The following is a 13391-nucleotide window of genomic DNA, read 5'->3' as shown; positions in this document are numbered from 1 at the left end:
TATGGACCTTCTGAGAATACAAATCAGGATCAACAAGCAAACAAAACAAGACACATCCTAGATCCAGTTTTCCTGGCTGTTATTCATTCTGTAGGACCGGACACTACGGCTCTGAAACAAACCGCTCACGTACATCGGGTGACACAACGCCACTTTAAACAGTGTCGGGATTAGTGAAGTGTTCGGGAAAGTGATGGCAGCGATAGATCAGTTTTAAAGAAAAACTGAAGTGAGAGTTTCCCAATATCTGGATTTCACGGCGCGATCTAAGCCATTCACTAAAGTTTGATCGGTACTCAAGCCTAAGATGGATTGCATTTTGCACGGGGCTGGTCTCTAGTGAGGTGTTTTGGGGGGACAAACACCAGTCTCTGGCGTCAGAAGTCCCTACTTTGTTTCTGAGAAACTTGGGATGACTCTCCACTTCCACCTGCATTTTCGTATCTATACCCTTCATGTCGCAGGACTGCCGTCTGGCCAACTGTGATTCCGCGTGAAAATGTAGTTTGAAAACAGTGCCTCGCTCCCAAAGTCTACGAGAGGATTAAAATGCCTGCTGGTAATCCTCTGTGTGGGAAGCCGTGCTATTGAGGATCTCTAAATTGGGTAGAAATCTACACTAAATTAACTCTGCTTGAGTCCCTGACACCTAACATTCTGTTGATTACTTCAGAAGGAACCAAGTATTTCCTAAGGTATAATTTAGCTGCGATGTGATTTAGATACCAACTTCTTTTGTTTTCCGAGCTCCAATGAGATATAACTGATACAGAATGTTGTTAGACGCCCATCTCTTAAAATTGCGGCGGGTATGGAACTTTTCTGACTTGGTTCGCTGGAATTGTAGCACCTCACAAACTATCTGTGGGTACAGTTCTGTGTGTTTCCACGTGACATGCATTTAAGGTATGCGTGCAACGCTTATCATTACGTACATACATTCTTTTTCTTCTGTTGACATTGGCGTTTCATTTCAAGGTAACTTCCATCATCAGAACTTGAAGAAGGAAGACCAGTAGACATTTTCTTCAGTAACAAGTGAGCTTTCGATCCTGTAAAAAACAACACAATTTTCACTAAAAGATTAAAATTATCCGCAGGTTGCTTCAGTGCCCTTAGGAAATATAACTTAAAAAAGTACTTACAATCGATGCCTGTTGAGCAATATGTTGATGCGCGATTATGTTTATAGTATTTAAAAATGCGTCTACTAAATTTCCTTCCAGTTAAAACAATCTGCTTCTTTTAAGCTGTTTTTAAGGCCGACATTTAAATCAAGAAACATAGATTTAAGCCATTTAAAAAGAAAACATTTGTAAAATATTTGAGGGTTCTCTGTAGCAGACAAGCGCCTGTTAGAGTAGGATAACCAAGAGGGGACAGTCGTATGAGGGAGATAGGCAAAAGTCTTTGCTGGGACGTTTGAGGAAGAGCCTCCACCTTGGCATTTGCTGGTGGTGGGGCTACAGGAAGTCCCACACTCTCTGTGTAAGTGCGTGTGAACCCAGAAATGTACATAGATGTCATGTATCATCCACATACATTCATCTGTGGCTTTACTTTATTCAAAAGAACATTTTGCTATTGAAGCAATCTTTATTTCAGACATACCTTACCAAGATACCTGAATTAAGTTCTGGTGCCGATGGTGAATGTCATCTGTAAGTTATTTGCATTCCTGAATTATAATCACTTCACATCCTGGGATTAACCTTTTGGGGAATAATTTTGCTCTATTCACAGCTGGTGTCAGCCGTTATTTTTTGTGAGTGTGTTAGGAAGCATGAACCCCAAATAGATCATAATGATGCGGAGATCCACAGCTCACAGTAATTGTTTTTCAGGGGATGTCCTTCAATTCAACATTAGTATAGATTTTGAATTTCTCTCAGGAGTTGTAGTCAATACCACTGTAGTACTGATGTGTAGACAAATAATTATTTTCACATGCCTTGTGTGTTTTTGTTTTTGAATGAGAGTCAAGATGCTTGAGTGGGACAGGAGACATGGAGTAAATTGTTGGGAAGTTCACAATTCCCTAGTGGGACCAAAGCGGGGGGGTGGGGGGTTGTTGTTCCTACAAAGACAGACCAATAAAATCAGGATTTTTTTTTTTTTTGTAGCACAAAATGCTATTTTCTTACACCTTTTGGATAGACCTCCACCCAGATGAGAGAGGTCAGGGCTGCAGAAGGACTTCCATATTATGATCCATTTGTCTCTTTCCAATTTTAGAAAAACCTGGCTCTGATTCTGAATCTCCATCTGCCTATAATCATTGTTTTCCTATTCTACTACCTTCTTCTTATGGATTCATGAGGTTTCTTCATTACATTATGAACATGCCATTTGTTGAATACAAACATCCTAGTGTTTGTATTTCTTTTTCACTCTCTTCTTTCATGAGTACCATTTTTGGGGTTCCATTTAAGAGACCTTTGCTTGCCACACAGATCAGATTTTTTATGCTGTTTTCTTTTGGAAGTGTTATTGTTTTACACCTTCCATTTTTGTCCGCAATTCATAAGGAACTGATGTTTGTATACATAGTAAGGTAGGGATCAAGATTTATTTTTCCCATTTGGATATCCAGTTGGCCCAGAACATTCTATTAAAAATACCATCCGGGGCGCCTGGGTGGCTCTCTCGGTGAAGCATCGCACTCTTGATTTCTTCTCAGGTCATGATCTCGTGGTCCGTAGTTCGAGAATTGCAGTGGGCTCCTTGCTGGCAGTGCAGAGCCTTCTTGGGACCCTCTCTCTGTGCCCCCGCCCTGCTCACACTCTCTCTGTCTCTCAAAATAAATAAACTTTTAAAAAAAAAGAAAATAACATCCTATTTCTAGCGCACTGAAGAACCACATTTGTTATAAATCTAGCATTTATATCTCTGTGACTTTGTTTTGGGGCTTTCTACTCTGTCCTGTTGTCTATTTATCTAGGTTTGTCCCAGTTAGACACTGGTGAATTACTATAGCTTTATAATAAGATATGACCTTCAGTAGCATAGGGTCTCTGATTCTGTTCTTCAAGGTTGTCCTGGATATTCTTGGTCCAGACCAACTGCATCAGAATCTATCTGAGGGACAGATACGTGGAAAGCCCCTAAGTTGTTTGGAATGTGCATCCCGGCTGGAGGGTTGCTCATCTAATGTTTGAGCACTTCCCAAAGTTCCTCCCAGGGCCTGTGGCAAATTCTGTCCACTGATCAAATGCGACTCATTCTTCAAAATCTACTGTACTAATTGGTACCCATTGCAACCTAAGTGTTACTCCTTGGAGAAAAGTCTTAATATCTGATAATCGGGTTCAGCATGATGGGTCTATAATAGTAGCTACTTTCCAGCTGACACTTTTCCCCTTGAATTTATTTTTCTTTCCTCCAATTTATAATCAAGTTTTCACTTTTTGATTTACTGTGAAGCAGGAATTGCTAGATAAACCAGAAAAGCTATTTTCCTTAAAGACCTTCAAAACCCCCACAGCTTTAATATCTACTTGTTACAGTGTTATTGTTAGATTTAAATTTAGTGGAAAATGGGCTTCTTATTAGTTCTTTGGTTTTAAACTCATAAATCCCTTTCATTAAATCTTTTTTATTAAGATTTAGCAAACTCCCACCAGCATTTGATAATATTCCTGTGAAAGACTTGACTCTCTGAGAGCTACTATTGTGTAGTATTTTTTTTAACATGTAAGACATAGTTGCAAATAATTTTCTGTTTGCAGTTCAACAATAAAAGCGGGGATAATGCTTGTATTCAGATACTTATACTACGTGTAATAATCTGCCTATGCCCCGGTGCCTCTCAAACTTTCTTACATTGTCAGGGTCAAAGCATTTAAATCCATTCGAGAGTATTGGTGGGAAACGTCCAGATGGAGAAGGAATGAAACCCTGCAGGCAGTGTCCAGGGGCCACTTGCTAGCTAGCCCCAGACAAAGAAAAGGTGGGAAGGATTTGATAGAGGAGTTGTTTTGTTCTCGCGTATGGCGGTGATGTTCGCAATGAAAGTAATTAAAGTGTGTTCATTAGGGAAGATAGCCTGTCTGTCCTGACCTTTTCCCTTCTGGCTGGTTGACCTACACAGATCCTGGGCAGGCACAAAATGAGAAGTCACAGAACAGGGAACGTGTAAATCGTAGCAGGGACGGGGGTAGCACAGAGAAGCCACAGAAGGTCCGTACCCTACACTAGACGTGGTAACGAGGGGAGAGGAGGGGGTGGGAGAAACAGGGAAATACAGGTGGGGAGCCATGGAGAAAAGCAGGTGGATGAAGGATGATGCCTGGCAGGAGGGGGGGTCAGGAAGGGAAGGGTGGGAGGGTTTATCTGGTGGCAAGAAAACAGCGGTGGGCAAGCAGGTGCCTGTTGCTAATCTCCCAGCAGATCTTGTACACTGAATCCGGGGGCTACAATTTACAGCAAAACAAGGGCCTGCTCCTTGGAAGCGCTCTTGGTATCCGAGAACTGCCAGAGAATCCCAATGTTAAAATTAATACCATAAGACTTTGGGCAGCCACGGCCGCCCGGAAGCAGCTCTCAGGCACAGTTTTAACCCGCTCAGTGGCCGAAGGCAGCTTTGTGGCGCGCTCTGCTCTTCCTGTCTTTCCTCCTTCTCATGCGGTTTGGCTTCTGTACCAGTTCTGCACCGATTCCACCAGTAGTCGGGGAGGGGGCTGCCCCCACAGCAACAAGCAGGCCGCACTGGGGCGTCGCGCAGGGCACCTGCCGCCGTTCACCTGCCGCCGTTCACCTGCAGACAGCATCACATTTCGCAGGGCAAGTTTCCACGGCACCGCCTTCCGCTCCAGACACACACGGGAAGTCCATGGTGTGATCTGTATCTCTGACCTTCCGGTTGGAAATGAGAGGTTCCCACGACCTCTCCCTTGGGTTCCGTTAATTTGCTAGCGGGGCTCGCAGAACTCAGCAAACCCGTTTACTCACTAGGTTGCTGGTTTAGTGCCCAAGAAATTAGACGATGCCAACGCACAGCCGGATACAGAGATGCACAGCACAGGATCTTCCAGGGTCTCCACATGCTCACACACCTGGAAGGCCTCTGAACTCCTTCTTTTTGTGTTTCTATGGAGACTGTATCATGTAGGTGTGATTGATTAATAGGTGTCGTTGGCCCTTGGCAATTGATTGAACCTCCAGCCCCTGTCTCCCTCCCGGAGGCCATGGGTGGACGTGGGACTGGAAGTTCCGGCCTTCTGATCACGTGGTGGTTTCCCCTGGAAACAGCCCCCATCCTTAGATGCTTTCCAAAAATCCTCTCATTAACATGACACAAGACATATATATATATTTTTTCTTTCATCCCATAGGACATTCCAAGGTTTGTAGGAGCTCTGTGCCAAAGGGACTAAGACCAACTATATATTTATTTCTTACTTTATGTCTTATTATAAATCACAACATCACAAATGTCAAACTTGAATACTGAGAGCAATCCTAATTCAATTCAACCTATCTAAGGGAAATTAGAATAAGAAAGGGGAATAAAGTGTGGGATATCCTGCAGATGTGCCCAGGGAAGCCATTTTCTTCAATGGCATCCATCACTGCAAGATGCACTTGTCCTCTTACCCCCATCTGCTGAATACCCATCCCCGGCCATGGGAATAGGAAGCCTTTGACGGAGGGGAGGTCCCTGATTCCCTTGGGCGGCTCCTTAATCTTTGCTAACTTAATTTCTTTGGTTGTACGCCTTTTATTTTGGACTGGATCAGATTTCTGTGGCTTTGTGTTTTTCTTTGACTTTGTGGGACTTTGCCATATTAGGTGAGAACCAATAGTTTGAATACTAAATGTGGTTTTCCCTAATTATTCATATTGCTTCACACTGCAGTCACTGGAATATGCCAATATGTGTGGATGAGTGTAGTTTTATAGTGGTTATTTGACCTGTCAATTTAGTTTCTCTGAGCAAGGGACTTATAGGCAGGGTGTTCAGCATTCAGCATAATACTACCCAGATAATCGGCATCAAATTTGTTTCACAAATATGGTAGGTTGATACCGATGAAGATGTATTTAAAATTACAGAGAAAAATTTTTCCCCAAATTACTAATGAGTTCCTAAATTTGTATATTTTCCTTCTTTGCCTTCCCCCCACCCCCGCCCACTGTTAACACTGGACAACACTGCTACAATTTATCATTCAATAGTTGTGCATGAAATAAGCCGCAAAATAAGCCATTATAAAAACTGGTCAAAATGGTTGGAAAATTTTTTTTAAATCCCAGAGGAAAGAGGCCACAGTAATATACTAATATGCTCTTTGTGTGTGTGTGTGTCTTTGGTTTCTTTTCCAGGTCAGAACTGTGGAGGCTTAGTCCAGGGTCCCAATGGCACCATCGAGAGCCCAGGGTTTCCACACGGTTATCCAAACTACGCTAACTGCACGTGGATCATTATCACAGGAGAACGTAATCGGATACAATTGTCATTTCATACCTTTGCTCTTGAAGAAGATTTTGATATTTTATCAGTTTACGACGGCCAGCTCCAACAAGGGAATTTGAAAGTGAGGTAAAGTATTGGTTCTTTATATTATAGATTTAGGTAGCACTGTTTGACTTAGAGTCTGAAACTTAATTGGAATTAATTATGTGAACTTAATTACCGGAAAATTTTAGTTACAATGAAGAAAAAGTAGACTGCAGATTTGTGCACTCTTTAATACTTAAAAACTTGTTATTATAAGCAATCATTGACTTCATTTATAGACATCAAATTGTTGAAGATCTGCAAAACAATGCTGTCAAGGTAACTGAAGGAAAGTGACAATACGCCATTGTTTTTAAGCAACTGTAGATTTGAGAGAAAATGCACGAAGAGAAATGCATAAGTACAACTCAGAGAACAACAAAAGGGACTTTTATATTGTCAGAGAATACATTCACTAAAAAGTCTGGGAGGTGGGCGGAGTAAAAACATGAAAGAACGTTGAACTCTGGAGAGAATTTTTGGTTTGCACCATCATAATGCATTCTGTTCTCCATTAGTTTTCTCTTCTGATCTATGATTTTTACCATAAAGAAAGAAAAAAATATTTTCTGGAATGACTTTAAGTTACATTTTTTAAAAATTTATCAGCAAGGAAAGCATTGTACCTGTACAAGTTTATGCATTTTTTTTTTTAATTTGTCAAAGGAAACAGGAACATCCCCTTCAAGAAAGTGGAATTTCTTAGGTAAACTGATGAACATACTTAAATAAGGCAAATAAGTCTTTACCCTCGGTTTTAAAATTCTATACTAATTAGGGACTGTTTGCTGAATATATAAAGTTAGGTAAAAAATTGACAGTGGGCAGAAGAGGTTGTATTGGTTAGATAAATGAAATGGTATTGTCACTAATGTCAACAGAAATACACACAAGTCACATATTTGATTTTTTTCATTTTGTAGATTGAGAAAAGTCCTATAGAAAATTGTACATCTAGTTAATATATTGATATATTAGAGTATATGTAATTGATATATTAAATATACAATGATATATTTTCTTTGCACTTTATGCATTTTCAGATATAAAACATCTTTTGGTTTTTCTGGGTCACTTATAATATCCATTGTCTATTTTTAGAAACTCTTTTCCATTTATCCTTTTTGTCATATTGTGCACACAGTTATCTTCTTTATGGATTATTAGGTAAACTTTCTCCCGCCTAACATGTATGGCCCTACGCTTTAGATGTTTGGCAAAGTATCTATGTATTAATCCTTGGTAGTTTGATGCAAGATTGATTCCACGCTTACTGATCTTCTAAATATTAGTTATGTACTATTTTTTATTCCAAATAAATTATGATACTAGAGAATAGTGCTATGTTGTAATAATAGAAAGAATTATAATAGAAACTGCAAAGACTTATAAAAAAACAAAAGAGAATCCAATTTATTCAACCATGAAGTCATATGACTTTGTTAAAAGTATTCATTTCTCATTCCATTAGAAAAATTCTTAGTATGTCCCCTTAAAAAATACTTCTTTGTCAATACTTATATTTCCCATTGTATTTTAATTTATAATTTAAAAGTCATTTTTTCTAATTTATATCATTGTATTTTTTATTTTATAGTGTTTTATAATTATTTTAATTTATAACTTTATTGTAATTCCTACAATTCTATCTTATTCTAAAGGAAACCTGCCTGAATGTTAGTTTGAGTCACTGTCTCTAAACAACTTATGTCCTCATGGTAACATTATGATCACTTTATATGTTAACTACAAAGTTTAGAAAACAGCATTCCTACCGTCTTCAGTGTTATAACATGATCAGCAGTGGAAATATTAAGGATGGGACCACTAAACTCATTGTACTTTATGTCGAGGTTCCAGTGAATAGTATATAAATTGGTGTCAGTGCCTCAAAGAGCTTTATAAATATTGGTGAGTTACATGATTGGCATCCTCATTTTTTTTTCTCACGTGGGTATTTTTACTAGAGGAGGCAAAGCAAAGAAAGCTGATAAGAAAGAACTCCTTGGGTTCCTCTACACTTCTCAGTTACCTACAATATTTCGTTAGAGACAGAGAAAAAATAGGTCCTGTTTCTGGTCTTTAAGGTGTGGAAGATGGTTTCATGTCTCCATAAAATTGTATAATCTTTCTTCTACTTTCACACTTAGAATGCCTTTGTGTGGACAGTCCATGGGGGTAGGGTAGCACTTTGGGGGACATGAGTGGTCATTCTAGGTATCATTACACAAATGAGCAAAACATACCAAAAAAAGAATTCCATTGACTGCTAATTGCTATGGGTCTTTACTCAAATCAAAGATTTTGGATAAATAATGACATGAACTATGAAAAGGAACAGTGTCAGGGCAAACCCATGAGGTGGTTGCAACATTTCACCATCGGTTCATGGCAAAGCAGTTTTAAATAGCATCGAATTCTAATTAATGAGGTGAGGGAGACTCCAGTCTCCTTGTTGCTACGTGTTTCCCATTAGGTTTTGGAGCAGTTGTCTGTTTCTCAGGCATACATCACTCAACACTGTAAGCATCCCTGGAATTCTAAGGATCTCCTGTGACAGGACTGATGTCCTCTCTGGCCCACTGTGTTGTCACATTGTTACTTAGAGCTGTCCTGCTCTCACTTGTCACTTCATGGCTGCATAGAAACTGTTTTCATTCGCTCAGCATGTGTGCCCACAAAAAAGTTAATAATTGTTTTATTAAGGAACTTGAGAATTTCTATAAAGAGATTTCTTTTGTTTAACCACTGTAAAGAAAATGTTTCCAAATACTCCACTATTTACATTTAATCCCCCAGTGACAGAATTTAGGATTTGGGGGTTAGGATTGTTGATATTTATGTTGCAATTTGACCTATAGTGAAGACTAACCAAATTATTTACCCTGTGTAAAGAAAAAAATTCTTGAAAACAAAAAACATACAGTTCATGTTACCATCTTGGATTGTTTGTATATAGTTCAGACAAACACATTTGATGTGCCCCTCCATCAATAAATTCAATTTTAACGTATAGATATTGACAGGTAAATTAAGGCTTCTCTTCAGCACAAGAGAAAAGATTTGATTCAAAATTGGAACTAGAAGTCTTCTCTTTGAGGAGCACCTGGCTGGCTCTGTTGGAAGAGCATGCGACGTTTTGTTCTCTAGCTCATGAGTTCGAGCCACACGTTGAGTGTAGATTTTACTTCAATAAATAAATAAACTAAAAAAATAAAAAAAAAGGAATCTTCTCTTTGAATTGCCTGGAATTAAAAACCACTGATTTTTATGACCTGTCACATTTTTGCTATTTTTTTAAATCTCTGGACTTTATAGACTCTGCCCACTCTCTTGCTACTCAAAGCCCTACAGAGGTCCAACCAAGTAGTCATAAAGTCTTTGGTTTTTATTGGGCAGCATCTCATCATTAGCTACTACCTGTGCTGATCCTCAAGAAACTGTTCCAATAAAGGCACTTGTTCTGTTGTAGATTGACCGAGACATTTTGGTTGACCAGTACACCAATACAATGACATTCCTTCCCTTGGCTCATGCCTCCTCACCCGCAAATACGATAGAAATGTATTCCTCATACTTCTGGAGGCTGACAGTCCGAGATCAAGTTGTTGGCAAATTTAATGCCTAATGAGGGCAGGTTTCTTGGCTCGTAGATGGTCGTTTTCTCCTGTGTCCTCACATGACAGAAGGAACAGGGTGGCTCTTTACGGTCCCTTTTATAAGGTCATTAATCTTATTCATGAGGCCTCCTCTCATGTTCTAATCACCTCCCAAAGGCCTTACCTTCAAATACCATTAAATTGGAAGCTAGGATTTCAACATATGAATTTGGGAGAGGGGTCACAAACATTCAGTCTGCAGCACGATGGGAGTACTTTATTTAGTTGAATAGGTTTTTCCTTGCTCTGACCTTATAAGAGAATATGTTTATCATTCTATTTCCTCATCCTTCTCTCTGTTCACCTAAGGGATGTCGTACATTCAAAAACCCAGTTAATATTATACTTATTTCAGAAAATTTTCCCTGTGCTTCCCAAATTAAAAAACAAGAACCCTCCCAGAGAGTTTTTTTTTTTTTTCTAAGCTCCTTTAGCACTTGGCACTGACATAGACCCTGAAGCACATACTCCTTTCAAATTATACCAGCTCTGAAGTTGCCTCTAGTTGGGGATGCATATCTGTTGTGGTGTGTCAAACAGAACATATGTCCTCTGAGGTCAAGACGTGTGTCGTGAGTGTGTCTTCTCTGATGATAATAGATATGTTACCTTGAAAATAGTCAACAAATCTTCATGGGGTGCTTTTGATTAAAAACACTCCTGGTTCAGGGCCCCTCACCACTGTCCTCTGTGCGTGTAACCCCACATGACTTCTATCTAACTCCTCTGGATGGGCTGGAGTTAATTGTCCAAGAGAGAGGGTGCTCGCTAAATATGAAGTGGTGACGTAGCATTTATTTGTCCCTAAATCAGAAAATAATCAAAGTTGACATCAATTTCCAAATGTGATAACATTATAATGTCAAACTTTGAATGGAAATCTCATTATAACCTCAATAAATGAATAAAAGTGAGTCTATGGAGGGAAACTGTGTCATGCATATGTGGGAAATCAGAATATACTATTCCAGGATTATTGTAGAATACAAGAAAATAGCTTTGGCAGTGATCTTGACTCTCCTTCTGTGACATACAAGATTATCCTTTATTTTCTGCGCTGATGATAAAGAAGTTGGGAATTAATATGATAGGGCCATAAAAATCAGGAAATCATGAATAAGTATTGCTAAAAGATCAGTTTTCTCCAATTTTTTTCTACTCTGTCATAATGTGTCTGACTGCATTAAAGTTAGCTAATAAACCTGTCTAATCTTAACTATATCTGGTGGTTTTTAGACCTTGAGAACTTTAAGCACAAAGAAGGGGTTCCACTGATATTCAGATCATATTAGACTAGAGATCTAGAAATGCCTAAATTCTGCCTTTCTGCCCCCCATTGCTGGTATGAGGTCCCTATGGAGCCATTCACAGATTGATAGATAAAAATCAAAGCATCATTCTATTTTTAGTTTGGGTGGTGACTCATGCACCAATTAAGACTCCAATAGAGGTACTGCAGAGTGGGCATAGAATATTCGATGGAGACTAGAGTCTTCTATTAATACCAGACATGTATCGTGACATCTTATCATATTCAGCCAGACACATGGTCAGGAGGAACTGAAAGGAATGGCCAGCCTGCCCACACCAGCGCCTGGTGAGGGAGGGCTCCAAAGAGAAGGGCCTAGTAGCTGAGATGAAAACACAGTAGGAGAGTCCGTGCACAGCAGTGATGTCTCAAGCCATCAAACTCCAGCAGCCCAACCAATGCTTTGGTGTCTGATTAAACAGGTTCTCATACATTCGCGAGGACACCACAGAGGAGCTGAGCGGGACAGTGGTGGCGTTTGCTGTTCTCATATAAACCTATCACAGTCCCATAATTGTGTGAATTTGTCAACAATGTTCACTCCTCTACATACATATTTTAGGTGAGGAAATAGAAGATAACTGTTTCGGATACATCTTCCAGATTTCCTTTTTCAACATATGCTTTAAATTAGCAACTCATAGGCAAGGCCGGTGCTTATTGGGTAAGGATGAGTTGATTTTCTCTTTTTTTTTTTTTTAAGTTGGTTGTCTGCAGTGGGCTAGATGAAAGTGAAAGCCAATTAAACCAGAGATTCAAGGGTGACATTGTCTGAACACTGATGTATATCTATATATCCCTATGTCTATATCTATATATAATTCCCCCAGCTGATTTTAATAGGTAGCTTTGGTTGAGACCAACTAGAGTGTGTGTATATGTTTTATGTTTTACATATATATATATGGCATATATATATATATATATATATATATATATTCATGAGTCCTGTGTTTATTAACAAAGATGAAATTGCTAGTAAGGAGAAATCCCAGAGGTAAACTAATAAAGCACTTAAGGGAGATAGGCAGAGTTATGTTTGCAATAATGCAATAATACAAGCAAGTTTTAACATGTACTTGATTTCAGTTCCAAGCACTACTTCTTTAAGCTCTGGTGATCTTTTTCTGCAGTAGCAAAAATTGATGCTTCGTTTCAATATCGTGGCCATTTTGAAGGTGGCAAACCATATTAATACGGCCAGAGAAGCCTTTTGGATCATCAGAAAAATATGTGTGTGTGTGTGTGTGTGGCAAAATGCCCCCAACTCCTATGACATTTCCTTATACACATGCAGACATAAGGAATAGCATTGCGAGTCTCGGAAAGAGAACAGATGGACAAGAAGGCCAATAAATAATTTGCAATAGGACTTCATTTTCTGAAGAGCTATTTTGTGGTGTTGGTCATGGGAACCTGAAAGTAGACATGGCTTTCTAAAATCTACAATCTTATCCTTACTACCTGATAAAAAAAACAAAAAACAAAAAGAAAGAACATGGCTCATTGATTTAAACGCTCTACAGAATAACAAAACTACTAAAAAGAAATTCTTCAGAACACATAATTTAGAAACCGTGAAGAAAATGACTGGAGAATTTGACTTCCTAAAATTTAAAATCCAAAAGCCCAATGTAAAATGGAGAAGAAGAATTCACAACAGTTATGAAAGACAAAGAGCCGATTTCCTTTATTGATAAGATACACTATCAGAAATATCAGGAAATAAAATCATTTAATTAAACATCTGGTAAAAATATGACCAAAAAGTTGAAACATAAAAATATGAAGGCAACTAGTATACCTAAGCCAATTAAAACAATAATGTGAAATAATGTCTCACCATTCTCAATGGCAAAACTGTACACATTTTGATAAGTCAGGGTTTTGGGGAATTATTTTGGATATAAATTTTGAAATTTCT

General features: G+C 38.8%; 1 protein-coding gene across 1 annotated transcript in view; it reads left to right on the top strand.

Annotated features, from left to right (window-relative positions):
* Positions 1–13391, top strand: part of CSMD1 (CUB and Sushi multiple domains 1) — a 2016427-nt gene that overhangs the window by 363582 nt on the left and 1639454 nt on the right. The window contains exon 2 of the mRNA XM_045056760.1: positions 6325–6541. Within this exon, the coding sequence (XP_044912695.1) occupies positions 6325–6541 (217 nt within the window). The remainder of the gene's footprint in view (positions 1–6324; positions 6542–13391) is intronic.

This window comes from Felis catus, chromosome B1 (genome assembly GCF_018350175.1).
Source record: "Felis catus isolate Fca126 chromosome B1, F.catus_Fca126_mat1.0, whole genome shotgun sequence".
Lineage (NCBI taxonomy): Eukaryota > Metazoa > Chordata > Mammalia > Carnivora > Felidae > Felis > Felis catus.
Note: the sequence above shows the minus strand (reverse complement) of the source record. Positions and strands in the feature narration are given on the sequence as shown.